At 36.3% G+C, this 27,083-nt stretch overlaps 3 protein-coding genes and 1 long non-coding RNA gene across 6 annotated transcripts; 2 read left to right on the forward strand and 2 right to left on the reverse strand.

Moving 5' to 3' along the window:
* The first annotated feature begins 360 nt into the window (after window positions 1–360).
* Window positions 361–3,716, forward strand: LOC125203486 (anthranilate phosphoribosyltransferase). The gene is made up of 10 exons (XM_048101838.1): window positions 361–797; window positions 1,186–1,668; window positions 1,786–1,943; window positions 2,106–2,189; window positions 2,296–2,348; window positions 2,461–2,542; window positions 2,623–2,730; window positions 2,823–2,946; window positions 3,199–3,284; window positions 3,417–3,716. Exons 1-10 carry the CDS (start codon window positions 464–466, stop codon window positions 3,633–3,635), a joined length of 1,731 nt encoding a protein of 576 aa, XP_047957795.1. The 5' UTR covers window positions 361–463; the 3' UTR covers window positions 3,636–3,716.
* Window positions 3,717–4,962: 1,246 nt separating this feature from the next.
* LOC125208629 (ribose-phosphate pyrophosphokinase 4) lies at window positions 4,963–8,687 on the reverse strand. The gene is made up of 7 exons (XM_048108282.1): window positions 8,236–8,687; window positions 7,488–7,803; window positions 7,298–7,393; window positions 6,994–7,062; window positions 6,024–6,152; window positions 5,705–5,804; window positions 4,963–5,300 (listed from the first exon to the last, which is right to left on the reverse strand). Exons 1-7 carry the CDS (start codon window positions 8,580–8,582, stop codon window positions 5,167–5,169), a joined length of 1,191 nt encoding a protein of 396 aa, XP_047964239.1. The 5' UTR covers window positions 8,583–8,687; the 3' UTR covers window positions 4,963–5,166.
* A 5,141-nt stretch (window positions 8,688–13,828) lies between these two features.
* On the reverse strand, window positions 13,829–14,371 carry LOC125203320. Its single transcript, XR_007173342.1, has 2 exons — window positions 14,228–14,371; window positions 13,829–14,100 (listed from the first exon to the last, which is right to left on the reverse strand). It is a non-coding gene; the product is annotated as an uncharacterized LOC125203320 (long non-coding RNA).
* A 1,467-nt stretch (window positions 14,372–15,838) lies between these two features.
* LOC125203324 (glutamate--glyoxylate aminotransferase 2-like) lies at window positions 15,839–19,810 on the forward strand. Of its 3 annotated transcripts, none has more exons than XM_048101644.1 (14): window positions 15,839–15,987; window positions 16,814–16,994; window positions 17,144–17,209; window positions 17,293–17,410; window positions 17,541–17,622; window positions 17,704–17,791; window positions 17,880–18,038; window positions 18,129–18,302; window positions 18,424–18,555; window positions 18,684–18,749; window positions 18,838–18,902; window positions 19,063–19,154; window positions 19,250–19,406; window positions 19,492–19,810. In XM_048101644.1, the coding sequence occupies exons 2-14, from the start codon at window positions 16,881–16,883 to the stop codon at window positions 19,619–19,621; spliced, it is 1,443 nt and encodes a 480-aa protein (XP_047957601.1). In that variant the 5' UTR covers window positions 15,839–15,987; window positions 16,814–16,880; the 3' UTR covers window positions 19,622–19,810. The 3 variants fall into 3 exon arrangements, with proteins under 3 accessions (XP_047957601.1, XP_047957603.1, XP_047957602.1); XM_048101646.1 differs by lacking the exon at window positions 15,839–15,987 and adding an exon at window positions 16,092–16,215; XM_048101645.1 differs by lacking the exon at window positions 15,839–15,987 and adding an exon at window positions 16,308–16,328.
* Window positions 19,811–27,083: the final 7,273 nt, after the last annotated feature.

Raw genomic sequence — 27,083 nt, forward strand, 5'->3', positions numbered from 1 at the left:
AATTATGAGAGGTGTATCAGAAATGGTGAGCGGATTAAACCCGTTTTTTCTACGGAGCGGATTAAACCCATTTTTTCTACGGAGCGGATTAAACCCGTTTTTGCAATTAAAATATGTATTCCGTTTTATGCATAAAAATAAATTTGTGAGTATATCCGAAACTTAAATAATATATTCTGAAACAATAATTTTTTATTTTTTATGAGTGAGTATTAGGTAGTAGTACTACTGTTAGATAGTAAAATTATTCTTTAGATGCAAGTTGGTTAAAATAATTTAAATTCCTCAAGTTGTATTTAAAAAAAGAGAAAAAGGGAAATATGTTTGATTAACTACTATACTATAAAAAAAAGTCATCTCCTACACCTCACTGGTGACTGCACATCTTTACTACTTCTGGCGACCGTCCCAAAGCAAATCCATTCCACCGCCGCGCTCGCCGCCGCCGCAAAACGGAGCGGAAATGAAAGCGCTATACAGTTCAGATGGAATTCTAACTCCAATTCCATACTTCAAAATCAAGCCAGGAATTCGAATTTCAAAAACTGCCGTACAGTTTCCCATTGCAGCGGCTAAGCGTTGTTTCTCGATCAAAGCTGTTCTCGATTCAGTCTCCTTCGATGAGCTATCAGAAATCCGGAATCCAGCGATTTCGACGTCGTATCGGAATCCGAAGCTGCGGCGGCCGAATCAGACTGTGTTGGACGCGCAGACGAAGGTCTGCACTGGTCCAACTCAAACTAAGCCTCTCAATGCAGAGCAAGCCTTTAAGGTTCTAGATACAATTTTAAAATCAGGTGAATTCAAGTTATTTTGTTTTCTGTTATTTATTGAATATGAGTTGACTTGCTCAGGTTAGAACTCTGGATTTCATCTTATATTTGGTGCTAAATGCTAGTTGTCCAATTTTGTGGAAGTTGCTATGTAAAATGTAAAATGTAAAATGTAAAACGTTTTGTGATGATGAGAAGATTAGTAGTAGTAATTCAGATCGAATAGCTGAGATTTCAATTGGTTCGCTTCAAAATAACTAGTTATGCATCTCAACAAACATATCAAATGTGAAATGATTTGTGATGATAAGAAGATTAGTACTAATTCAGATCGAATAATGGAAGTATGAAGTTCTATAGTTTCTGTTGGTCTTAGTAAATGGCTAGTAACTTACAATACATCGGAAAGCAGTTAAAGGAGAGCTCAAAGGTGAAGATGAAGTATCCAAAGCACAGCTTGGAGCGTTTTTTGCAGCAATGACAATCCGAGCAAATGCCTTCCCTGAGCCAACTCAATGGAGTGATGGTGAGAGGACTGCAATGACCTATTATTGGCCACACTTAGTGCGCGTATTACCTCCAGATATAATATTTTTAGCTGATCCTGAGCAGTCGATTATGGGAGTTAGTAGTTCAATCGGTCCTCTTTTTGTTGGTAATGGGACTGCCGAGATGAGACTGGTAGGTGCCCTCAGGGAAATTCTTGCTGGTGGTCATTTGGGGTATGAGGAAGTTCAGGGTGTTTTGAGAGATGTTCTTCCACTAAGTTCCGAAGACAAGAAAACAGCAGCTGCAAGTGAGTCGCTGCTTGCAGCATTTTTGATAGGCCAGCGCATGAACAGGGAAACAGATCGCGAGCTAAAAGCATACTGCCTTGCATTTGACGATGAATATGGTAAATTTTCTCCAATGTTCACAGTTAGCATTCTTGCAGAATCGAGATATTCCTTGCTTTCTTTTTTTCCTCTGATAGGGACTTTAAACATTTTTTGCTACTGATGTCCTCATTCAGGTCCAGCGCCAGTTGCTGACATAAGATCTTTGACCCATTACGGTGAACCTTATGATGGTAATACGCGATTTTTCAGGAGTACACTTTTTGTTGCTGCAGTTAGATCCTGCTATGGTGAATCTTGCTTGCTTCATGGTGTGGACTGGATGCCGCCTAAGGTCATCATCCTATTTACTTTTCCATTAGGATATGATCTCTGCTTTTAAAAAATAGCTTCAATGTAGATGATATCCTCAAAATTTGACTGTTTGGGTATAGTTCTTCAAATGAACACTTTACACAGAGCTTACGCATCTGTTATTTTGAAACTTGAATTCCAGGGCGGCATTACGGAAGAGCAAATGCTGAAGTTCATGGGTGCAAACACACAATTAAACTCATTGCAGGCAAAAGAGCTACTAGAGGTCCTCCAACTTCCCCCACCTATGATTTTTGTGATTGAACAAATACATGCTTGAGGAAATAATTCCAATTAAATGCCCTCATTTTTTGTTTTATTTTTTGGTGTAGGATGAAGATGTTGGTTTTGCTTACATTAGTCAGCGAGAAGCCCAACCTTCTCTGTACGGCAATCTGACAATTATACCTGAAGCGTGCTTTAAACTGTTTATTGTGCTATGCATATTACATATTTGATCCTTTTGGACATGTGCATAACATCTCCTTTTTTTACAGCTATTCGTTGATTGAGTTGAGAGAACATATAAAGAAACGCCCACCATTGGCAACTACTGAAAAAGTTCAGCAACTTGTGAGGGTAAGCCTCTTAAGATAAGTTCACATCAATTTACATATCTGGTTGTGCTAAAGTCATTAGGAACTGTGGTTACCTTTTAGGCTAAGGGTAAGGAAGCTATTGTTGCTGGATTTTACCATGGAGGTTATGAGGAGTCACTTCTGATGCTAATGAGAAGAAGAGGAGTCCACTCTGGCTTGGTTGTGAAGGTACTAAAGTTGCTAGAGCACTAAAAAAATTTCTTGAGTTCATACCTTCAATTTCCTTTGCTTGATGCATCTATTGTTGAACAATAATTCAGGGTGAGGAGGGTGCTCTCTCAATGACTACCAGATTAAAATCAGCAAGTGCATCAAAGGGACTGTCAGTTAATTACTGTTCTGGTTTCCGATCACTCAATGAGACATCTAATTCGGCCATGGATGGTGCGTAACTATTGCCAATTTTCTGCCCTAGTTTTTAGATATCCAGTTTCTTATTTTAGGCCATTCCATGCAACTGCATAAATATATAGTCATAAAACTTAACTAATTAAATAAATTTGATTATTAATGAAATGAATGAAGAGCCTGTCATTAGATTGATCAAGCTCCAGGACTGATATTCTTTACAAGTCGCAGATGTACATGCTAGTAGTAGTTATTAGTTAATAAATACTGCTCTTTGTTTTAATATAGGAGTATCACGCGAGAGTTTCAACATCGTTGTAAATGCCCAGGATTATGGCTTTGAACCAACTGATACTCCAAGAACTGATCGATCTGTAATCTCTCTCTCTCTCTCTCTCTCTCTGACACAGTTCAGTATGGTTCTTCCAGTATAGCTTCGTCATGAAAGCTAAAACAGCCATGAGTTACTAACCACCACATTCGACTAATGTACTCAACTACTGCAGGTCACAAGGAATATAGAATTAGGGCTGTCAGCTCTGCGTGGTGAGAAGGGTCCAGCGTATGACCGGATTGTGTTAAATGCTGGGATGGTCGATCATTTGCTGGGATGTGATGGTGCAGAAGATGTATCTTCAGCTCTGGAGAGAGCTCGAGAAGCTGTTGATAGTGGTAAGGCCCTTAAAAGGCTTTTAGGCTACATAAACAAGTCCCATAGAGTCTAAACGAAGCAATGTTTCTATTAGAATCCTATCCTTTCACTTCTTGTTTAAGGATGAAAAAAAAAGGGTTTTTGGCTTTTTAAACCAAAATCTTTCCCCGAATTCCGGTTTTTCCCATGAACTATGAAATTTGTTTTTAAAACCACGAACTTTCATTTCGTTAGGATTTTCCCAACCCGACCCAAATAACACATTTCCGACCCGAATAGCATAATTCAAAATGTTAAAGTTGTGTTTTGTTTATTCAAAAGTTGTCATTTGTTATGTAATACTCCCTCTGTCCCACTAGAAATGCAACGTTTTCCTTTTTGGGTTGTCCCACTAAAAATGAAACGTTTCCTAAAATGGAAACATCACTCTCTCTACCTCTCTCTCTCATACTTTACTCTCTCTTCATTAACTCACAAAATAACACTTACATAAAATCCTGTGCCAGAAACCAAATGTTTCATATTTATTGGGACGGAGGGAGTAATTGTGAGTGTATGTATTATTGTGCCAAATAGTATCCAAGTAATCAATTTAGTGACAAATAGGATTAAAATTGATATGTAGACAACTCGGGTTTTGTCGTTGACCCGCCAGGGGAAAATCCTAACGAAATGAAAGTTCGTGGTTTTAAAAACAAATCTCATAGTTCATGAGAAAAACCGGAATTCGGGGAAAGGTTTTGGTTTAAAAAGCCAAAAACCCAAAAAAAAATTATCCACAAAAACACACGAGGAAGAGTGTTGTAGTTTTACGAATATAAGTTCTTCCTATCAAGGGTCTGGAAATAAATTCTGAACATTTTGTTTGTTAGTATTTTTTTTTTGTTTGCATACTAACGGTTTACCTGTGGAAAATAACTGTTTTCATAGTAATTAGATTTAGGGCTATTAGCCAGAAATCACATCAACTATAGGCTTTCGGGTCTTTATTATCAACTTTGAATGTAGTGAAAAAACACAAACTTTAGCGTGTCCAAAATGACTCCTCATATAATACATTAGAAAATTCAATTAAACAAAAAAACCACTCAATTTACCATCAAATACGTCTTTTTGGCGTGTCATCTCTACGTAATTTAAAATTTGTACTCATACACTACATAGAATTTAATTTTTTTGGAATACTTTAATGTGAAAAATTAGCTATTAACTAAAAATTCATACTTGACCTCTCAAAGTTTTTTTTTTTTTTTTCAATAGTGAAATTGAATCAATTATATCACTCTCAAAAGTTGAGGGTAAAGATCCGAGTTGGGCGTTAATGTATTTTCCAGCCATTAGCCATTTAATTTAAATGATACAGTAGCATAAATGCAGCAATTATAAGGTGAATTATCAAAGAAAACAACAACCTGCACCCTTTTGTTCATTATTAAGACATCGAATTCTCAAAATTATTCTACACATAAATAGAACAAAACTAGAAACATATTTTTGGGAACTATTACACGAGACAGCTTAGCCAATTTAGCTTTCGGTCAAAATCTCTATAACTAAGATGCAGTGAAGAGATTCTTGTACGAAAATGTGACCTCACACCACTCCTAAATATGGAGTGCAGATGCTATGGCAGCTGCAAGACTTATGACCTCGAAGGGGGGCTTGTTCTTTACCTGCTTCACCGTCTCCGGGCATGAGTCTGTGATCCAAAAGTAAGCCATCCCATTCTCGGGGTTGCCTAAAGTATCAAACACAGTGATCTTCAGATGAAGAGTCGAACAAATGTGAATGTATAAATGCAGAAACTTGAGAGACGTTTACTTTGAACGAGAGGATAAATTGATAAAACAGAGTAGGATTGAGTATTTGAAAGCTAAGATGGTCAAACAAGTTCAATATTAATCAATCCATCAAAATAAACAGTGGATTAACTTGGATTATCACTCAATGTAAAAACCTCCATAATTTGCAAATTGACAACCTTCATAGCTTATCTCAACCAACAAATGTAAATAGAGGATGAATTAGATAAATAGTTCTCCCTTGCACTAACCACAGACGCCATCTGTAGCAAATGACGGGACGGCATAAATATACAAGTAAATATAGAGCATATAAGATGAAAACTTTGGTTATGATTACCTCCTTTGTCATGGTTAAACCGTTGCCATGACTTATTTGGAAAGATTCCATGCGTCACGTAAGCACTTATTTTGGTAGCTCCATGTTTGGCCAACACTTTCTGTAGGAACAAAGAGACTCTTATCGTAAAATAAGTAAATTAATATTATACTAACAAACTTCTCTTTCTGCATATTTTCATTTGAAAACTCTAATAAAAAGGGAAAATCTTCAACGGGAGAACTATCAGCTTCTAGTAGAATTTGGGTAACATTGTTCCCCACAGAGTAAAATATCCCAAAAGACAATGATAAGTTCATCCGGAAGGATAACTCCTCACCTGACACTCTATCAGCGTGCCACCAGACTGGACAAGGTCATCCACTATCACAACATGACGTCCCTTCGGGTCACCCTCCTTGATTCTTACAATTCGTTGATCACCTTCTCTTACTTTAGCACAAACAACCTGCCATGGATCAAGCAAGTTTTCCCATTAGTTCATCGTGGTTGTGTTATTCTAAGAAACGTAACATAATTTATGAAGGAATTGCATAATATGGCGGCAACTAAAGAGATGTTTTCACTATTTCTCGCCCAAAGAGCAAATATGCCACACTACTTAAGCTTTGTAAGATAAACATGAAAAATAATAACTCCATTGGAATTGATTGAATAGACAGAATCCAGCTTTGCAAGTATGCCAGACGTATGTGGGACAACATACGGAACCATCGTTCACACCCTTTAGTTGATATCTCACGAATCAAAACTAAGGCAGGCTTACACAATAACATCTGGTAGCACAACTATGTCTAGAAAGCATAATTCTGTACAATGACACCGTGACATTAGCCACGCCTATCACGATAACATGCTTATATCCTAACTAGCTTTATTATGTCATATCGCCAGATAAATAGTCACAACAAGGACAACTTTGTGTTACTAGAAATGCAAACAAAATAAACAAGGAGTAGGATAAAATAGCCACAAAGTAGACACTCATTTTCGACTGATGCTTTACTCGTATCATAGTCTTCACATACACCAATAAAGTACTGCAACTCCATAAAGATAAATGCATACTCGGCATAATATTAGGTGGTTGTAACTAATATCTGTGTCTGTACCTGTACGTGTGTGTGCTTAACTTTATTGAGTACTATAAATAGCAGACCACTGTCATTTCAGGAATTTGATATCGCAGAAACTGTAAAGTATAAATGAATTGTAGATGATTTTAAACAGTTTGTGGACTTAATGAGGATGGTAAGAGAATGTTGAACATCCATAACAAAGAGCATTACCATTGGGAAGTGCTGCAGCTGCTTGTGAAACCGTTTCCATGCACCATCATCAGGAAAGGCTATTGTTATCTGGAAAAAGGAAATTAAACAGGTAATTAATCGAAGTGAAAGTAACTATCGGACTTTCTGTGATTGAGGTTTCCACAGGGCTCACAAATTACATATCCGGAAAAATCAGTTCACTTCCATTTAAGCAGAGTTATGGTTAAAAGCAAAAATGAAGAAAAAAGTTTGGTTGAAAGGCAAGTGACCCAGAAATGAGATAAGAAGCATGAACGGTCCATAAAACAAGATGAAATATTACATTATCAGAGTCAGGAAGCGATTGTAGCCTATTCAGGAGCAATGGTATACCACTTTCGAAGCAGGGTAAAACATTATCACCAAAGTAAAATCTCTCCTGTAATATAAAGAACAAAATGGTTACACTGAGCTCAAAATAAACATTAACAACACCCTGAAGACAGATGATAGAAACATAGATATGTGCCCACCTGTAAAGCATGGATATCGAAAATCACTAAACTGGCAGGTCCACCCATTGATATAGGAATATTGGACAAGATCCTCGCAAGCGTGAATGCTGTGGCAACATCTCCTTCATCCTCCATTCTCTCAGAAGTGCCCGTAGGGAAAAATGGCAGGATGAGAGTAAAGGATGAGACAAATAGTCTCGGCAGAGCATAGATGATTGACAATTGCTCGAAAATAACCCCAGGAGAGCTGAATGAAGCAAGGAATGCCACATGCTGTCCACGAACTCCTTGAGCATTGGATATGAACAAATTCGGAAATCCATCTGCAAATGTCCTGGTTGATGTAAACTATCTGATAAGACAATCATATTTAGCATCTGACTTTTTTGCTCATCGCTAACATATACAGGAGTTTACCATGCTTTACTGCCTCAGATCAGCTTGTCCAGTGTGTTTTCTCAAGAATCCGAGAGAGTATTTTTCTATTTACTATCAACGGTTCTCAGCTTCTCCAAATTCTCAAATTTATAGTAAACGCATTCCATTCTTCAATTTAGCATTAACATAATATACATTCAATATCCAAAATCCTTAAAGAACATAAATTTATCATTGCATGATTCCAAAGTTACTCAGCTCGAAAGCAATTTCCAAATTCAGCCCAATTAAGATCACTATAGAAACTAATCGCATCAAATGCTGCAAACATTCATCCCTAAAATCGAAGAAAGACATGGAAATTCCCCTCAAATTAGAGAATGTTCACCTCCAAGTAATGCTGCGAAGCTCAATTGCGTCGGACTCGGAAGCAATTCTCTCAGCGAGGTCCCTCATCTCGGAGCAGTAAAAGAGGCAAACCCTCTTAGAATTCTTGAGCGACGAATCCATAGGCGAAGGGAGTAAGGCCGAATTCGGGGGTTTGAGGATGATGTGAATTGGGTCTGTTGAAGAGACGCAATCAATTGTCCATTTCTGAGGAGCCGCGGAAGCTTTCTTGAGCTCGCAGTGAATCCTGTTACAGGAGCGGGTGGAATTGGGGGCTGTGGTTAGGGTTTTGCTGGGCGATTTGGACGAGAATGATGGAACGGATTGGGGCGGCGAAATGGGCGACATTTTGGGGGCAGTTGAGGTGGCTACCGCCGCGTGAAGAGGGAAGTTGTTAAAAGTGTCAGTTTCAAGACTGCGGCATTCCGATTTTGTAATAATTTGGATTTTTTCCAATTTTTTGTTTAGGCAACTGGAATTTACTATTCTTTTCCATTTTATTTGTATGTCCAAATCTGAACATTTATGCATCTTTCCACCAACGAAAACATTAATGTTGTCTCATCTGGCGATACTACTATAACGTCTTGTTTCATACAAGTGGTATAAAATGACTTGGATGTTGGCATGTAACAAAGATTTGGTCACCGGATTAATTGTTTTAGACATTGCTTTAGCTATAAACATGAGGAACTAAAATTTTTTTTTAGGATTCTTAGCAAATATGCATTAATTATATACTCCAGCCGTATATAAAAAGTATAAATAGTTGGTTTGGTACGAACTTTAATATATAGTATTCCCTCCGTCCCTCGTTACTTGACACAGGTTGCCATTTTGGTCCATCCCCATTACTTGACACACTTCACTTTTTCAATTTTTGGTAGTGGACCACATATTCCACTAACTCATTCCTACTCACATTTATTATAAAACTAATACTTTAAAAGTAGGACTCACATCCCACCAACTTTTTCAACACACTTTCCATTACATTTCTTAAAACCCGTGCCGGGTCAAACCGTGTCAAGTAATGGTGGACGGAGGAGTAATTGACAAAGTAAGAGAGAGATAAAAGTTACTCCCTCCGTCCCGCTTAAGATGACACGTTTTCCTTTTTAATTTGTCCCAACCAAGATGACACATTTCCTTATTTGGAAACTTTCTCTCTCCAATTAATACACTCAAGCACTTTTTTCCACCCCTATTAAAATATTCACCTTTCTTTCTCTCTCTATTTTAATACTTCCACCCACATTTTCTCTCTCCAATTAAACACATTAACCAATTATTCCTAAAACCTCATGCCGGCTAAGGAATGTGTCATCTTAGCCGGGACGGAGGGAGTACTATCTCCGGCCCTAAAAGTTTGACATAGTTTACCATTTCGGCATGTCCCTTAAAGTTTGACACACTTCACTTTTTACCATTTTTAGTAGTGGACTTCATATTCCACTAACTCATTCTTACTCACATTTTATTATAAAATCAATACTTTAAAAGTAGGACTCCCATCCCACCAACTTTTTCAACTCACTTTCCATTACATTTCTTAAAACCCGTGTCGGGTCAAAGTGTGTTAATATTTGAAGGACGGAGGTAGTAGTATAAGTAGTGTTAGTGGGAAGTGGGCTCCATGTCATTAGTACTGTAGTGTAATGAAAAGTTGTAAATAAAATTATTTCTAGGAGTAATGTGATGTTTAACTATATCAAAATCTTGAAAGTTCATACTTTTCAGAAACTGACTTATAAGAAAATAGTTTATACTTTTCAAGAATCGAATAGAGTGCTATTTATCCAACTAATTTATTTATTATCTTGTTCTTTATAGTTGTTAATTTATTCTTGTTCCTCTTTCATCAAATTGAAGTACCTCTTGATTATTGCTAGGTTAATTAAAATGATCGAGATGAAATAATAATAACCTAGATTTAAGAATATTCCCACTTTGATCAATAGAACTTGGGAGAATTGGGGTTTTACATGGGGATTTTTTTGGTTTTAGAGATTTTGGAAGTTAGACATTATGTATTTAAATGGGACTTTGATCCTAATTTATAATCTACATATTATCAACTAGAGATGGAGTTTAATTTAATAAAGTGACCGATCTAGCAGCTCTAGAGACAGTAAGGGAAATTGATTGGATAATAGTTAAAATTTGTGCATTGTATCCTAGAATTTTATATTCATCTTATATCATTTTTTCACATCATCACTAGGGGTGAGCATTCAGGTTTCAGTTCGGGTTTTTGCCAAAACCGAACCAAACCCGAAAAACCAAATTTTGTTCAAAACCCAAACCGAACCGAACCCGAAAAAATGAAACCGGAAAACCGAACAAAACTGAAAAATCAAAACTTTCATACAAAACTGAAAAAAATATGAGTATCTATATGTATATATATATATATTAATTTATATACTAATAGAATATAAATATATAATATAAAATTAATATATAATACATATTATATAAAATGTGTTAAAAGAATATATATTATGTATATAATTTAATATATTATATTAATAGAATAAATATATATAATACTATATTTTAAATATAATTCGATTTTTCATTTTTTTTGCCCGAACCGAACCGAAAATACCGAAATTTCTTAATTTTTTAAATCGAACCGAATTTCAAAATTTCGGTTTGGTTCGGTTTTCGATATTTTTGCTCACTCCTAATCATCATGTTGTTTATTTATATTTGATTTTAATTTGAAGTGGTTAAATTAGTATGGTTACGAAAAAAAAACTAAATTCTATTTGTTTGTAAGTATTTGGGTGAGATTGTTTATGGTATATTTACTACTCCCTCCGTCCACCAAAATTTGTCCCATTTTTCCATTTCCGTCCATCCTCCAAAATTTGTCCCATTTCACTTTTACCAGTTTTGGTAGTGGACCTCATATTCCACTAACTCATTCATACTCACATTTTATTATAAAACTAATATATAAAAGTAGGACCCACAATCCACTAACTTTTTCAACTCACTTTCCATCACATTTCTTAAAACTCGTGCCCGGTCAAACCGGGACGAATTTTCATGGACGGAGGGAGTAATATTTAGGTTGATATATTAGTCTATGTGGAATACGGTACACTTGCTTGACATTAGTATACTAACCTCATACACTTGTAAAATTGCTTAAATAGTTAAAATAAAGCGATTAAATGGCGCCATGAACATGCTGGGCAACGACATTCAGGCGTTGCAGCATAGTTTCATATGGTCTAAATCTAGATTTGACTTGCTAGAAAAGACTGCATTGCAAAAAGACCCAGTCACCCAACCATGTTCTGTGAATAATTTAGCAAGAATTGTTGTGCCTAGAGTTCTAGACCTCGACGTGGGGGATAGAGCACATTTCTCGCGGGGCATTCATAGAGAGTATAGTGGCGTGCACTAATTATTCTATTAATTAAAATTCATAATTCAGAGATTTTATCTATAATATTTCAATTTCCCATTTCATTCTTCACACATTCATGTATTTTTTATCTACTCCCATAATTATTAAATTTAATTTCTTTTATTTTTGGCAAATTCACTCACTATATCAAGTGACATTGTCTATCAAAAAAAAAAGTTAGTGGAGCAAATGATCAATCATTTGTCATATTTAAGATTCAATTGGCTTTGTATTTAGGCCGTCAGATAAATCCACCGAAGTAAAATGATCACATTTGTTGTCAATATTGTTGATTAAATGATTCTTTAAAATTTTATTATTAGTGTGCTGATTCAATTTTTTTTTTCTAATTTGAGTTTTGCAACTCGCTTGGCATTACATATGTCAACTGGTCCGGGTTGAACCAATCCAATAGTAAACGTAGTGAGCTTGAGCTAGCTTTTTCGTTGAAGTTGACTCAAAACTCAAATAAGGCTCACAACTACAAATACCAACCCAAGTATGAAGATAATTTTTAATTATTTGTATCCTAAATTGTAATATTAATTTATATTTTTCAATATTCCTCCTTGAATTTTGAAGTACTCAAAATATATGCAATAAGATAAATTTAATTATCTATATTTATGTAATAAACATTAATGTATCCCCTCCATCTCACAATAGGAGTCACATTTGGTGTGGGCACTGATTTTAAGAAAGGTAAAGAATAAGGCCATCCGCATCCCTGTCTCTTATCCGTCTCTTAACCGTTCCATCTCTTCACTATTTATGAGCCCCACTGTACTTTTTACCCAAGCTCTTAACTAAGAGACAGTACCTGCATCCCTTCATCTCTTAACCATCTCATCTCTTAACTATTCATTCAATTTCATTTTTTATTTTTAATTCCAACAAATTCAATTAATAAAAACACACTTCATTAAATAAAATAAAAATTACAATTTAAAGGCCTAAAAAATTTAAAAAAATACTCCCTCCGTTCCATAGTAATGGAGGCAAAACTTTTCGGCACAGAGATTAAGAAAAATTGTGTTAGGTGAGTTAAATAAAAAGAGAGAATAAAGTGAAAAATGAAAAAGGTAGAGAGATGAAGTGAGAAAAAAGTAAGAGAGAGTAAAGTAGGTGTGGAAAAATGTGTTGACTTTTACTAAAAAGGGAAATGACTCTATTACTATGGAACAGACGGAAATGGAAAAACGCCCCTATTACTATGGAACGGGAGGGAGTACATAATTAAAATCCTAAAAAAATTAAAAATACATAATTAAAATGGAGAATGGAAGAGGAATGGAGTATTTATAGAATAATAAAAGAAATTTTTTTTTGAAAAATTCGACCATTGCACCATTTGCAACGGTCATTTTACCGTTTTAAATTCGAATTTTCAATTTTTAAAAAAATAAATAAATTTATGACGTCATAAATCGACGTCCACTCGCGGGCCGGCGAGTGGGCGTCACGCCATCCGCTAGTGCTCGTGGCGAGACAGCTCGAGGCCGGCCTCTTCCGTGCGCGACGCGCGACGAGTTGGCTCGTCTCGAAGAGACGAGATGCATGCCGCATCGCCGTCTCAATGCCAGCTCGTCTCGTCGAGACAAGACCGAGACCGCATCGAGCCGCGATGCGGATGCTCTAATGAGTTAGAAAAGTTAGTGGAATATGAGATCTACTTTTTTATATTAATTTTATAATAACATGTGAGTGAAGTAAGTTAGTGTGATATGAGACCTACTTACCATTTATAGTAAAAATTAAATGTGACTTGACAGAAGAGTAATATTTTATGTAATTCTAAAATCATCTAATGAAGATATATATGAGCTACAATAAAAAATATATATATAAAATCTCATAAATAATTTAATTCTCAAAATATAACTATTTTTATTTATATTATTATTAAGATATTTAATAACTGCATAAAAATATATTGACCTAGTCTAGATCATCCTAACCGCTTGTTAAGTGGACCTAAATTGATCTGGACTGAGCCCAAATATATTGAAAGATTATCTGCTTCGTAGACTTGGGCCGGACTGAACCAACCTAGCCTATATAAAAGCTATACTTATCTTGAAAAAAGTGGTGGTATAAATGTATAATTATAAATTATTGGTTAAATATCACATTAAAGTCAAGAAATGATTTAATAATGTTGACCACGAACTATACACGAAGAAACTGCCAAATCTTATAAGATTTTTAGGATCACGAGAAATCCATGTTGTAATACATTTTACATTACCCTGATTCCTCTGTCATAAACACCATCTTCATAGTTCTATTACATTATCGGCGGCGATTCACTGTGTTGAGGCGGGGGAGGTGGGCTAAGCGCCCGTCTCAACCCGATGCCACACGATGGCAGTAGCCCTTTATAATTCATCGAGTGCTTCAAGCAACTACCGAACAATTTCCTTGCACAAAACGATTCCCGATCTATATCATACCACAAAATATTACTAACTCAATGAACTCAAGGAGTACAAAATTTTGATAAAACATTTTCAAACGCAGAATAGAAAATACAAGACAAATAACTCAAATTTTGAATTTTAGACATCACCTGTTATAGACGAGGCTGATGCAACAATGGAAGAATCGAGAACAATGAAAGCGATCAAGATTGTGGCAAGCAAACTTGTGGACAAGATTTTCGTCATTGCAGCGCCTTCTTGAAATGAGAGTGAAATTTGATGGTGTATAAATAATGAAATTATTCTGTTATTAGATTTAGACATGGTAAAGTGTGAACGTTTTAAATAATTTGACTAACCCACAATTTTGGTTGCTTGTTTTATTAGTCGACGTGACTCAATAAGTTTTTATATTTGATGAAATTCAAGTAGATGTTGACTCTTAATTAATGTTCGAAATGAGGAAATCCTCTACATAAAAGCTATTATAAACGTACGCCATTTATGCACAACTACCTTCATTCAGATCTAATCTATTTAGTTAATCAGGTTGATTGACGCAACTCATGTCTGCAAATTGCAATTAACCATGGATAGAAGCAAAGTTGTTTGAAGTTTGTTACAAGAGTCGGTTGTTATTCACTGATATATACTAAGCAATTAAAAATTAAACATGGATGGAAGCGAAGTTGCTTGAAGTTTGTTAAAGAGTAGGGTTGCCATTGCCATCCACTGATAGTACATTAGTACTATACTAGTAAAATTTATAAAATATGAGAAAAGAATTATAATACTAAGATTTTTTTTTTCGAATTTGACAAAATATATCTAATCTATTCAATATTTTGTTCAACGAATCATCATATTATTATGAAAATATTGAAGTACTATTCAAATAAGATCTAAATGATATTTTCAAATTAAATTCAGTACCAGCCCACATTTATAAAAATAGAAAAAAGATAAATGTATGATATGCTATCATTTCGAACCGATCGGTTAATTTGGTAACCGATTTTATATTGGTTTAGTTTCGGTTTTTTATATAGGCTGAAGTTTTTGTCGGTTAACCGACTTTTCGGTTCGGTTTTTAACCGAACCAACCGAATAACCAGCCCTAATTTCGAATTAAATTCAGAAGCACTTGCACATTTGTAATTTGTTGGCTTCTAAATATTAGTAATAAAAATATGATATGTTACGGCCGAATAACCAGCCCTAATTTTGAATTAAATTCAGCAGCAGCTGCACATTTGTAATTTGTTGGCTTCTAAATATTAGTAATAAAAATATGATATGCTACATTACTTTAAGCATCATTTGTGAGTATCATCGAATGATAGAATTGTAGGAGTATATCATATGTTTAGTATGTAATTTATACAAATTTCGCACGAATGAGTGTACAATTATAAAAAAGTTAAAACATTGAAGTGCAAAATTAATTAGGTCTAAATACACTACTTATTTTTTCAATTAACCACAAATCAGATCCCACGCGTGACTCCGTATATATCCACTTTAGCGAAAAATATCTTCATCAATTATCACTATTGGCATATGGTTTGATATCCACACACTATTTATTAAACTAAAGTAAAACAAAAAAAGAAAAAAAAGAAAAAGAAAAAAAAGAGAGGGCTTAGTCAACAGAGAGAGTTGTGGTTTTAAAAGAGAACCACAGTTGCTTTATCCTAAACTTGAAAATGAGGCCCAAAAATTGCATTGCATCAATCCAGCCCTATTAACTGATGTGGCTGTGGTTTGCTTGGAATTTATGTCTTCCCACATTGCCACCTAAGCCATTTTGCAATATCCCTTGGATTTATTTCTCAAAATTTCAAGAATATTTATTGGGTCAATTTGAACAGAAACAGAGCGGCCCTCAACATATGCTGCTCTGAGTCAGGTGAGCCACCTTCAGATTCTAACTCATTTTAGCTTTAAATCAAGAAAAAAATACCGTGTGCTGTGTGTGTTGGCTTGTTATTGGTTGGTGGGGTTGTCTTGTGCAGTTAAAGATTGTATTTTTACATCAATTCGTGTAATATAATTTGAGGGTTATCAGATGATGATGGATTATTAGCTTTATTTTAGTGATCATTACTCACTAGCTTTTATGTGCTTCTTAGATTAAGTGAGTACTGATCTGTTTTCTGCACATTTTTTATCACTTCCTAGTGAAAAGGCATGTTTTTAGTGAGCTTAGAGAAGGATCAGGGATTTTGAAGCTTCAGTGATTGTAAATATGTAATGGTCTCATCAACTTGGCTTTTGACATGCATTCTTGTTCAATTTCAGTTTTTAGTTGTGAGTTCAGTCACAGTGTCTGTTTTCTTGGATGTTTGTGCTGTCGCCTGTATACTCATCTGTCTGCGGCCGGCATCTTGCATCGGAATATTGATTCTAGTTGTTGAGCTGTATATGTTGACAACTTGACATATGAGGTGCTGTTGATGTATCAATGTCCTCTTTAGCTGTCTGATGTTAGTTTCTTGTTTGGTAGTGATATTTTTGAAGAAAAAAAGATTGGCTTGATTTCTCAACCACTGCATAATTACAATTTACAAGGATTATCTTTTTAGTTCTGTCACCACAATCACTATTACATGACTATTTAGGTTGAATTTGGATGGAGTTTTCTAGTATGCAAGAGGAGGTTATGCTTGTGTATTTGAATTCGTAACCAACTACTCATATTGTGTTTTGTGATTCTTACGTGTGGATGTCTCTAGGTTTCTTCAACATCTTCTGATTGCCACGGATATTGACCTAACCCTTAAAGAAGATACATAGTTCATAATGTCAAAATCACTAGATTATGAGAATTTGAATGAAAATGTCAAGAAATGTCAGTATGCTGTCCGAGGGGAGCTGTATCTTCGAGCTTCTGAGCTTCAGAAGGAAGGGAAGAAGGTTAGTTTACGGACAATACGTCTACTCATGGAATTTTTTCATTCACAGTATTTTCTACATTGTTTAGTGTCAATCCAAGAGACTATATTTGGTTTTTTGTGAAGTTTGAAATGGTACTTAAGGTATATCATGTGGTGATATGTATACAGATCATCTTCACCAATGTTGGAAACCCTCATGCTCTCGGACAGAAACCTCTGACCTTTCCTCGTCAGGTTGAAATCAGGCTCATGTTTTTACGCAACTTTTCATCTAATGCTGATACTGTGTGTTTACTAAAAGAGAAATCCCATTGCAGGTCGTTGCTCTCTGTCAAGCTCCATTCCTGCTGGATGATCCTAATGTCGGACTTTTGTTTCCGGCTGATGCAATCGCAAAAGCTAAACACTATATCTCCCTTACTTCTGGGGGTCTAGGTATCATATTAAACAATAATCTCATTTCCGTCTAGGATTAAGAAAACCTTTCAAAAGTTTGGGGGCTAAGCATATACGATGAAATGCCCAATGGAAAAAAATCCAAAGTGACATGTTTATAATTGATCAGGTGCTTACAGTGATTCTCGTGGCCTTCCTGGAGTTAGGAAAGAAGTCGCTGAGTTCATTGCGAGGCGTGATGGATATCCAAGGTTATAAAAATTGAATGATGCAATGCAGGCGAAAATATGAACTTATCAAACTGATCGTGTTGATTTTTGCATCTGTTGCAGTGATCCGGAACTCATATTTCTAACAGATGGTGCGAGCAAAGGAGTGATGCAGATCTTGCAATCTATCATACGCGGTGCACATGATGGGGTATACTTCTTGAACTTCTCGGTTGTCTCTTCATTGCTGTGTTCACAATGTTTTCGGTCGTAACTAACATTATTTGTTTAATTCTTAGATACTCGTCCCTGTGCCACAATATCCACTGTACTCCGCTACAATATCTTTGCTCGGTGGATCTCTCGTTCCTTATTATCTTGAGGAGACCGCAAACTGGGGGCTTGATATTGGTAACCTTCGTCAATCAGTTGCTCAGGCTCGTTCTCAAGGAATCACCGTAAGCACTTCTCAGTCTGAGCTTGTTTGTGTTAATGTATATGCACCTATGGTTTTTGTCTCGTCTAATCATATTTCAATGGTGTAAAAGGTACGGGCTATGGTGATCATAAACCCAGGAAACCCTACAGGCCAGTGCCTCAGTGAAGCAAATCTTAAGGAAATACTGAACTTCTGTTACCAAAACAATGTGGTGTTGCTTGGTGATGAAGTTTATCAGCAAAACATATACCAAGACGAGCGTCCCTTCATAAGTGCGCGAAAGGTACGTCTTTTTCCACTGACATGCTGTTAAAATTGTGCAAAAATGTCTATCCGCATTTCCCCAAATCTGATCGCCACATTTCCCCAAATCTGATTTATCTTTTGTCATCCAACCATTAAAGGTTCTGATGGACATGGGGCCACCCATTAGCAAGGAGGTCGAGCTTGTTTCGTTCCACACCGTCTCTAAAGGCTACTGGGGAGAATGTGGGCAACGTGGTGGCTACTTTGAGATGACCAACATTTCTCCAAAGGTTTGTGCTAATGCTGTTCTTGAATTACTGGAACAAAGCAACACATTCGAGTTTAATACTTTCGATTCTTGATTACCAATCTGTTCTATTAAGACAACTATCTTCACTGTGTTTTTTTTCAATTGCAGACAGTAGAGGAAATCTACAAGGTTTCTTCGATATCACTCAGTCCCAACGTTCCTGCACAGATATTTGTATGTCTTGTATACTCTAGCTTGTGTTCTTGATGCAAGTATCTTAAAGACATCTTAATTTTTTCCTAATTTCGTCACCATTTGGCAGATGGGTCTTATGATGAACCCTCCTAAACCTGGGGATATATCATATGATCAATTCAACAGAGAGAGGTATAACTAGTTTCGTCATCCCTGTTTTAAGTGTTTTCAATCCCATTGTAAAACGACGAATGTCTGCCAGAAAACCCTCGAAAAGAGAAGCATTAGGCCACCAATATCTCTAAGCCCTAAACGAGATGCTGATTTCTCCATCATTTTCTTGATTTTGCAGCAAAGGAATTCTGGAATCGCTGAGGAAGAGAGCGCATATAATGACTGACGGGTTCAACAGCTGCAGAAACGTCGTCTGCAACTTCACTGAAGGTCCTTTGTGTTCTAGCATCACACAACATCATGCCTAGTTCAAGAACGTTGTTTGAATTTTAGTAGTTTTACATACTTGATGTTGATGGTGGCAGGTGCTATGTATTCTTTCCCACAAATACGGCTGCCACCAAAGGCCATTGAGGCTGCCAAGAGTTTGGGAAAAGTGCCTGATGTTTACTACTGTCTTAAGCTCCTAGAAGCCACAGGCATCTCCACCGTCCCAGGCTCTGGCTTCGGGCAAAAGGAAGGGTATGTGCACCACATTTTCTTGAACATTTTGTTTCTCTTAAATTCTCCGGTAATGCTGACTGCCTCTTGTCTTGCTTGAACATAGGGTTTTCCATCTGCGAACCACCATCTTGCCTGCAGAGGAGGACATGCCCGCGATCATGGACAGTTTCAAGAAATTCAACGACGAATTCATGGAGCAGTATGAGGACCACCAAGGGTACTCGAGAATGTGAGAGGAGAACTGATGAAGCAGAAGGAGAAGAGCATCTGCTGCTGTATATTGTTGGGATTTTTATGTAACATGTTGCAAGAATTTCATTACAACCTACTGTTGATTTTATACATCTTTTGTTTTCGAAATGTGACTTATTACAACCTCTGTGACTGCTTAAATGATCATCAATACTGGAGGACTTTTCTTACCTATGGTGTCTCTTTCTCAGCACAAAGGAGTGTCAGATTTGATTTTATCCCAAATTTTTAGGGTAAATATAAGACAAATAGAAATTTTATGCATTTAGATCTTAAAAAAAAATTAGAAAACAAATAAAAAAATATTTAACAGAAATAATCCTTCTTAAAATTTCGCATGCATGATGACTACATGAGTATCCAATTAAAAAAAGAGTTTTCAGGAGTGATGTTAAATGGCCATAAAACTTAAAAAAAAAATCGTACATTAAATGCTAATTTACTTGAAATTAATTCATCTTAAAAGTATCAATTTTTTCGAGACTAATATACCCTTGCGCGCAAATAACAAACTGAGTCATTAAATCCTTTTCGTTTCTTTTATGTTTGCTTTCGTTTTAGATTTTTTTTATACTTTTATTTATTATTTTAATTGCTTAGTATGCATAGTTACTTTTCAAATCAGTATATAAATACGTTTCTTTTATGTTTGCTTTCTTTTCGATTTTTCTTTTTCTTTAACAGTTATTTGTTTTCTAGTTTATATTATTATATTAATTGTTTAATATGTATATATTACTTTTTGAAATCAGAATATAAATATCTTCATCATATTAAAATTGTATAAATATTTAAAGTATACTATACTTGGGTCCTATTCTAATGCTTATAGCACCCTAATCCAAAATCAAGACTAAATCTCCACCTTTGGATTTTAAAATGAGTGGATGAGATTAAAGCTCACAAATCTCAATAAATAGTAGACAAAATATCAACAAAAGGGTAATATCGTCATTATGTTATCATATGATAATTTTCGTGGGTGTTTTTTTATATCAACATCGTGTTATTACAAATATCAACAATATGACATTAGAATATCAACACAAGGACAAGAAAATATCAACACATTTTTATTGAGATTGGGCATGCATAATATTGAGATTTTGCCTACAATATATTGAGATTTTTTGTTGCATTTGTTGATAAAAGTGCTTATCAACATGTACGAAAATTGAAATATAATTTATCAAATTTCATCACCCGAACATCGTCGGAACATATGCAATTGAAATCTCGTTGGTATCCTTATTAAATTATCTTTAATTTGATATATTTTTTGCGAAAAAATAATTTAAATTGAGAGAGTTACGTAAATTTAAAGATTTGAGATGATTTTGAGGAGAGAGAAAGTAGTTAGTTATAATTACTACATATAGGATTTGACATTAATACCTTTTAATTTAATTAATAATTATTTAAATTTAAAATATATTACACTTGACATTATATCAACCGCAAGATCTTCTAATCTAATGGTTAAAAATTGATTTCAATTTGGGATTGATAATTAGTTAGCAATTGATCACATCCATATACATTAACATTTAAATAACTTATAAATAAAATAAATGTAAACATTAAACTGTATAATTATTTTTAGTTAGATATTTTCAATAATATAAGTATATATAGAAACACATACTAGTATTATTCTTAATTAAAATACTCCCTCCGTCCCATGTTACTCGCACATTTCATTTTAGGCCGTAAATTTGAGATTTTTTTAGTGTAATTGAATTGAAATTTTAAGTGTAATGAGACATTTTTTAATAAAGGAGCTCTTAACTTAAATTAACATATTAATTAAATGCATTAATTATAACTTAAATTATAAATAGTGTAAGGAGTTTGTGACGAGCCAAAAAACAACAGTGCAAGTAACTAGTGCGCCCTCTCACTCCATGTTGGACAACTTTTAAGACATTTAGAAATCAAATTCTTAAACACAAAAACCAAAACAAATATAAAAATTTTTGTTTTAAAAAAAATATTATTAAAAATAAATAGAATATACCAAATAAATTTTTATTTAAATGTACAAGGTATTACATTTATAAATATTAGTAGTATGAAGTACTCCCTCCGTTCCATAGTAATAGAGTCATTTTGCCATTTTAGTACGTTCTATAGTAATAGAGTCATTTCTCTTTTTCCACACCTACTTTACTCTTTCTTACTTTATTCTCTCTTCCTTTCTCTAAATTAATCTCCATTTACTCATCTAACACAATTTTTCTTAATCTCCGTGCCGAAAAGAAACGACTCCATTACTATGGAACGGAGGGAGTATGATACTATAGACTCCTTCAAAGCAGTGAATTTATTGTAGTATTTGTATAAACAAAAGTAATTAAAACTACAATATTATATCAATCGAATTTCTATTTTTTAAATTGAATCTCCAATATATTTTTCGGATTCTAATTCTGTTAAAGGGTCGGTACAAAAATCAACCAATTAACTGGAATCGGCCAAGGCATAATTACAATATGACATAAAGTAAAAAAAGAATATTTTTTACAAACATATCTATGTACACATTAAGACACTATATAATATTTTATTGTTCAATTGTACACAAAAATATAATGATCATTTAGTATAACACTCCCTCTGTTTGCGAATAAAAGTCTCGTTTTTCCATCTTAGTCAGTCCATGAATAAGAACCCCAGTTGTTTGATACTACATTATGAGAGTTAATTGCTTAGTCGCAATGGTTAAGGCACAAAGAATAAGAGAGAAGGAAGGATCGTTGATGTGTTCAGCTCTTTTTAGTTGGGAGCTTCAGCAGCCGTCCATCTCCGAGATTGTGGGAGATTAAATCCTAGCCGTAGGATTTATATCCGTTAGTTTTCTGTTAGATAAGAGAGATGTTAGTTAGGTCAATTTTATTCCTTGAATTGGCATTGTATTTTTCCCCAATTCTCTCTCAACGCAATACACGCCATTTTCCCAAAATATCTCTCAATCAAATTCTTGTTTCTCAATTCGAATTCGCTGCAACTCCGATCAACACCAACAAGTGGCGCCGTATGTGGGAAAGATCTTCGAAGTTTGTTCAGATCGACAAAGTGTTGAAGAATGGCTGGGGAAAAATTCGAGATTGAGAAGTTCACAGGCCAGAACGATTTTGGTTTGTGGAAGGTCAAGATGAAGGCCGTCCTGATGCAGCAAGGTGCGTGGAAAATCTTGAAGGATGGCAAACTGCTTTCAATCGAGGGGCTGCTGGAGAAGGAGGCGGCAAAGATGTAGGAATTGGAGTACAAGGTGTATAGCACTCTCCTTCTATACCTCAATGACAGAGTTCTACGGGAGGTGCAGAAGGAGGAGACCGCGCTTGATGTGTGGGTGAAATTAGAGTCTCTGTATGCCACGAAGTCCACCACCAATCGACTTCATTTGAAGAACAAGCTATTGGCCTTCAAGATTACAGACTCGGAGGGTCTCTTGAAACAATTTGAAGAGTTTCATAGACTTCTTGATGATTTAGAGGCAATCGAGGAATCCATGAAGGATGAAGACAAGGCATTGATGCTCTTGCATGCCTTGCCAAGAAGCTATGTACATTTCAAGGAGGCTATACTTCTTGCCCGGGAGACCAAGGTCAGTTACGAAGAAGTGTATCAGGAATTAAAGCTCAAGGATGTGGAAGAAGCAGATGCTCTGAGATCATAAGAGAAGGCTGCATATCCAGTCCTAGAGAGCCTATACACTAAGGGAAATGACAAGAAATTCCCTCCCACCAAGAAGAAATTTAACAAGAAGTCAGATAAGGAGAAAGTGGGAGAATTCAAGGAGACAAGAAGCTGCCATCATTGCAAGAAACCAGGCCATATCAAGAAGGACTGTTTTGCGTGGAAGAGGAAGCAAGCCCTTGAAAATGGGGCTGCAAAACCGAGCTCTGACTGTGTTAAGGAGGAGGAAACTCCACATGCCTCGACTGTGATGGAGAGGCTGTGTGAGGAATCACGGATCTTGGACTCGAGTGCAAGTTTTCATATGTGCCCCAGACTAGATTTGTTTGAGGAGATCACAGAAGCAAATGGTTCAGTAGTGCTGGGAAATAATCAAGTCTGTCAAATTCAGGGGATTGGTAAAACAGATTTAGGTTGGAGGATAGCTCAACTGCAATCCTCAGTGATGTGAGATACATTCCTGAGGTTAAAAGAAATTTGATTTCCTTGGGCTTACTGGAGAGAAAGAGGTGTTCCTTTTACTCATCTGGTGGAGTTATGGAAATCAAGAAAGGAGGGGAGGTGATGTTGAAAGGAGGCAGAAATGGTAGTATGTACTACCTATGTGGATTGGCAATGAAGTCCCCTGACCAAGTGAACACAGTGAAGGCAGATTCAATTGTAGCTTGGCACCTTAGGTTGGGGCATCCTGGTGATGGTAAAAGAGGAGAGCATCCTTGTGAGGAATGCATTCTTGGTAAGGCAAAGAAGCTGCCTTATCAGAAAGGTAAACATACCTCTGTTGCACCACTTGATTATGTACACAGTGACTTGTGGGGGCCTTCTCCAGTTGTATCTGTTGGTGGGGGGAGGTATTACATGTCAATAATAGATGATTACTCCAGGAAATTCTGGGTCTACATCCTAAAGGAAAAATCAGAGGCCTTCTCTAAGTTCAGAGATTGGTGTGCCATTGTTGAGAAAGAAAAAGGCTGTGTAGTGAAGTGCTTAAGGACTAATAATAGCTTGGAGTTCCTGTCAAGAGAATTTGAGCAATTTTGTCAAAGTAAGGGCATTAGGAGGCATAGAACTGTTCCCTTAAATCCCCAACAGAATGGAGTTGCAGAGAGTGGAAACAGGACAATTATGGAGAGAGTAAGGTATATGTTGATTACTTCTGGTATAGAGAAGAGATTTTGGGCCGAGGCTTTTGCCACTACAGTAAAGCTCATCAACAAATGCCCATCTTCCGGCATAGGTGGTGATACACCAAACTTAAGGTGGTATGGCAGCTATGGAGACTACTCTCAGCTGAGAACTTTTGGCTGTAAGGTTTTTGCATATCTCAAGTAGACCAAGCTTGATGCAAGGGCTCAGAAATGTGTGATGATAGGCTATCAGCAAGGTGTAAAGGGCTACAGACTGTGGTGTATTGAACCAGGGAATCACAGAGTGGTTATCAGCAGAGATGTAACATTTGTGGAGGATGATATGCCTTTCAAGAAATCTGAAGAAAAAGCCCAACATTCTCTGATAGACACTGAGATGGGAGTTGAGAGTCAGAAACATGTTGTGCAGGCTGAGGCTGGTGGGCCTAATGAAAGTGAGATGCTGGGTTCAGATGAAGATGAAGATGAAGTTGAAAATGAACCTCCACAGCCAGACATCAGGAGCTATCAACTGGCTCGAGATAGAACCAGAAGAAAAAATGTGAGACCTCCTGCCAGATTTGCATATGCAGATTTGTTGTATTTTGCATTATGTGTTGCTGAGGAGATTGAGTTTTCAGAACTAGGATCTTATAAAGAAGCAATGAATTGCAGAGAAAGAGATAAATGACTTAAAGCAATGATTGGTGAGATTGATTCCCTCATCAAGAATGGTACATGGATTCTGGTGGATAAGGTGGATGGCAGGAAGCTTGTGAGTTGCAAGTGGCTATTCAAAAAGAAGATAGAGACAGCAGACAGTGAGCTCATTAGGTTCAAAGCAAGGCTTGTGGCAAGAGGGTTCACACAGGGACATGGAGTGGACTACACTGAGGTATTCTCACAAGTTGTTAAGCATACCTCGATTAGGATTTTATTGGCTGTTATGGCTAAGCTGGACTGGGAGTTGGAACAACTAGATGTGAAAACAGCTTTTCTACATGGGGATCTGGAGGAAACCATATACATGAGCCAGCCCGAAGGTTTTGTGAAGCAAGGGATGGAAAACAAAGTATGCCTGCTCAAGAAAAGCATATATGGGCTAAAGCAAGCTAGTATTGCACAAGAAATTTGATGATTTTGTGCTTAGGAATGATTTTAAAGATCAAGTTATGATGAATGCGTATACATAAAGAGGAAGAAAGGTGTGGCAGTTGCTTATCTGCTACTATATGATATGTTGGTGATAGGTGCTTCAAAGGCTGAGGTTCGGAAAGTCAAGGATGATTTGAGTCTAGCCTTTGAGATGAAGGATTTGGGGGCAGCCAAACGTATTCTGGGCATGAATATTGTGAGAAACAGAGAAAGAAAGGAGATTTGGCTGAACCAAAGTGACTATATCTCCAGAGTCATCAAGAGATTCAGAATGGAGACTACAAAATCAACTACAACACCTATGGCCCAACACTTCAGATTGACTGTGGAGCAGGCACCAAAAGGCAAGGAAGAGAGGCTGGAGATGCAGAACATTCCCTATGCTAACATAGTGGGGAGAATAATGTATGCTATGATTGGGACCAGACCTGATATAGCCCAGGCCATTAGCTCAACAAGCAGGTTCATGAGCAACTATGGTAAAGATCATTGGTTGGCTTTAAGGTGGATTCTTAGGTATCTGAAGGGAGCAGGGGATCTGGGAATATTGTTTAGTAGCAGCTCATACAATGGGGAAGATGCTCTGGTAGGTTTCTGTGATAGTGATTTTGCAGGGAGTATAGATACCAGAAAATCTCAAACTGGTTACATTTTCACTATGTATGGAGCGGCTGTTAGTTGGAGATCAAGCCTGCAAAAGGTGGTGGCTTTGTCCACCACAGAGGCTGAGTACATAGCCCTAACTTCGGTTGTAAAAGAGAGATTTTGGCTTAAGGGAATAGCTGCTGATTTTGGGGTGGAGCAGCAGGCTGTAGCTATTGGCTGTGATAACAATGGGGCTTTGAGTTTGGCAAAGCACCAAGTCTTCCATGAGCGCAGTAAGCACATCGACGTTCGGCTGCATTTTGTGAGGGAAGAGGTGGAGAAAGGAACGGTAAAGCTGTTCAAAGTTCACACGGCAGATAACCCGACCGACATGCTAACCAAACCACTGCCAAAAGAGAAGTTCGAGCTTTGTCTAAAGATGGTTGGTTTGAAAGGCGGGAATTGTTAGAGTTTGTATACTAGAAATCACGTTTCGAGTGATTGAATACTGTAAAACTCTTATTTTATTTTTCAATGAATAAAACAGATTATTTTTGTCATAATGTTGTTATGTTTTACATTTAATGGATGTTAATGCATGTTTAAATGTATAAGTTAACTTAACAAAGTCTAAGTCTTTGTTTTAGTAGACCGGTTGTGGGCGTCGTCCACTTTAAGGTAACACGGTCAGTTCTAAACAAAGAAAAAGATGAATTTCACAACCTAGATGGAATTTGACTATCCATCGAGAAAGGTTGCAATGTCAGTCCGCATATTTCTAAGCCTTACTGAAATAAGATGACATTGGTGTGGTATAGCACTGAACGGATCTAACAACAAGACTTGTCCTTGGGCTATCCACTGAAAGGCGAGGTCT

The sequence above is a fragment of the Salvia hispanica genome, chromosome 2 (genome assembly GCF_023119035.1).
Source record: "Salvia hispanica cultivar TCC Black 2014 chromosome 2, UniMelb_Shisp_WGS_1.0, whole genome shotgun sequence".
NCBI lineage: Eukaryota > Viridiplantae > Streptophyta > Magnoliopsida > Lamiales > Lamiaceae > Salvia > Salvia hispanica.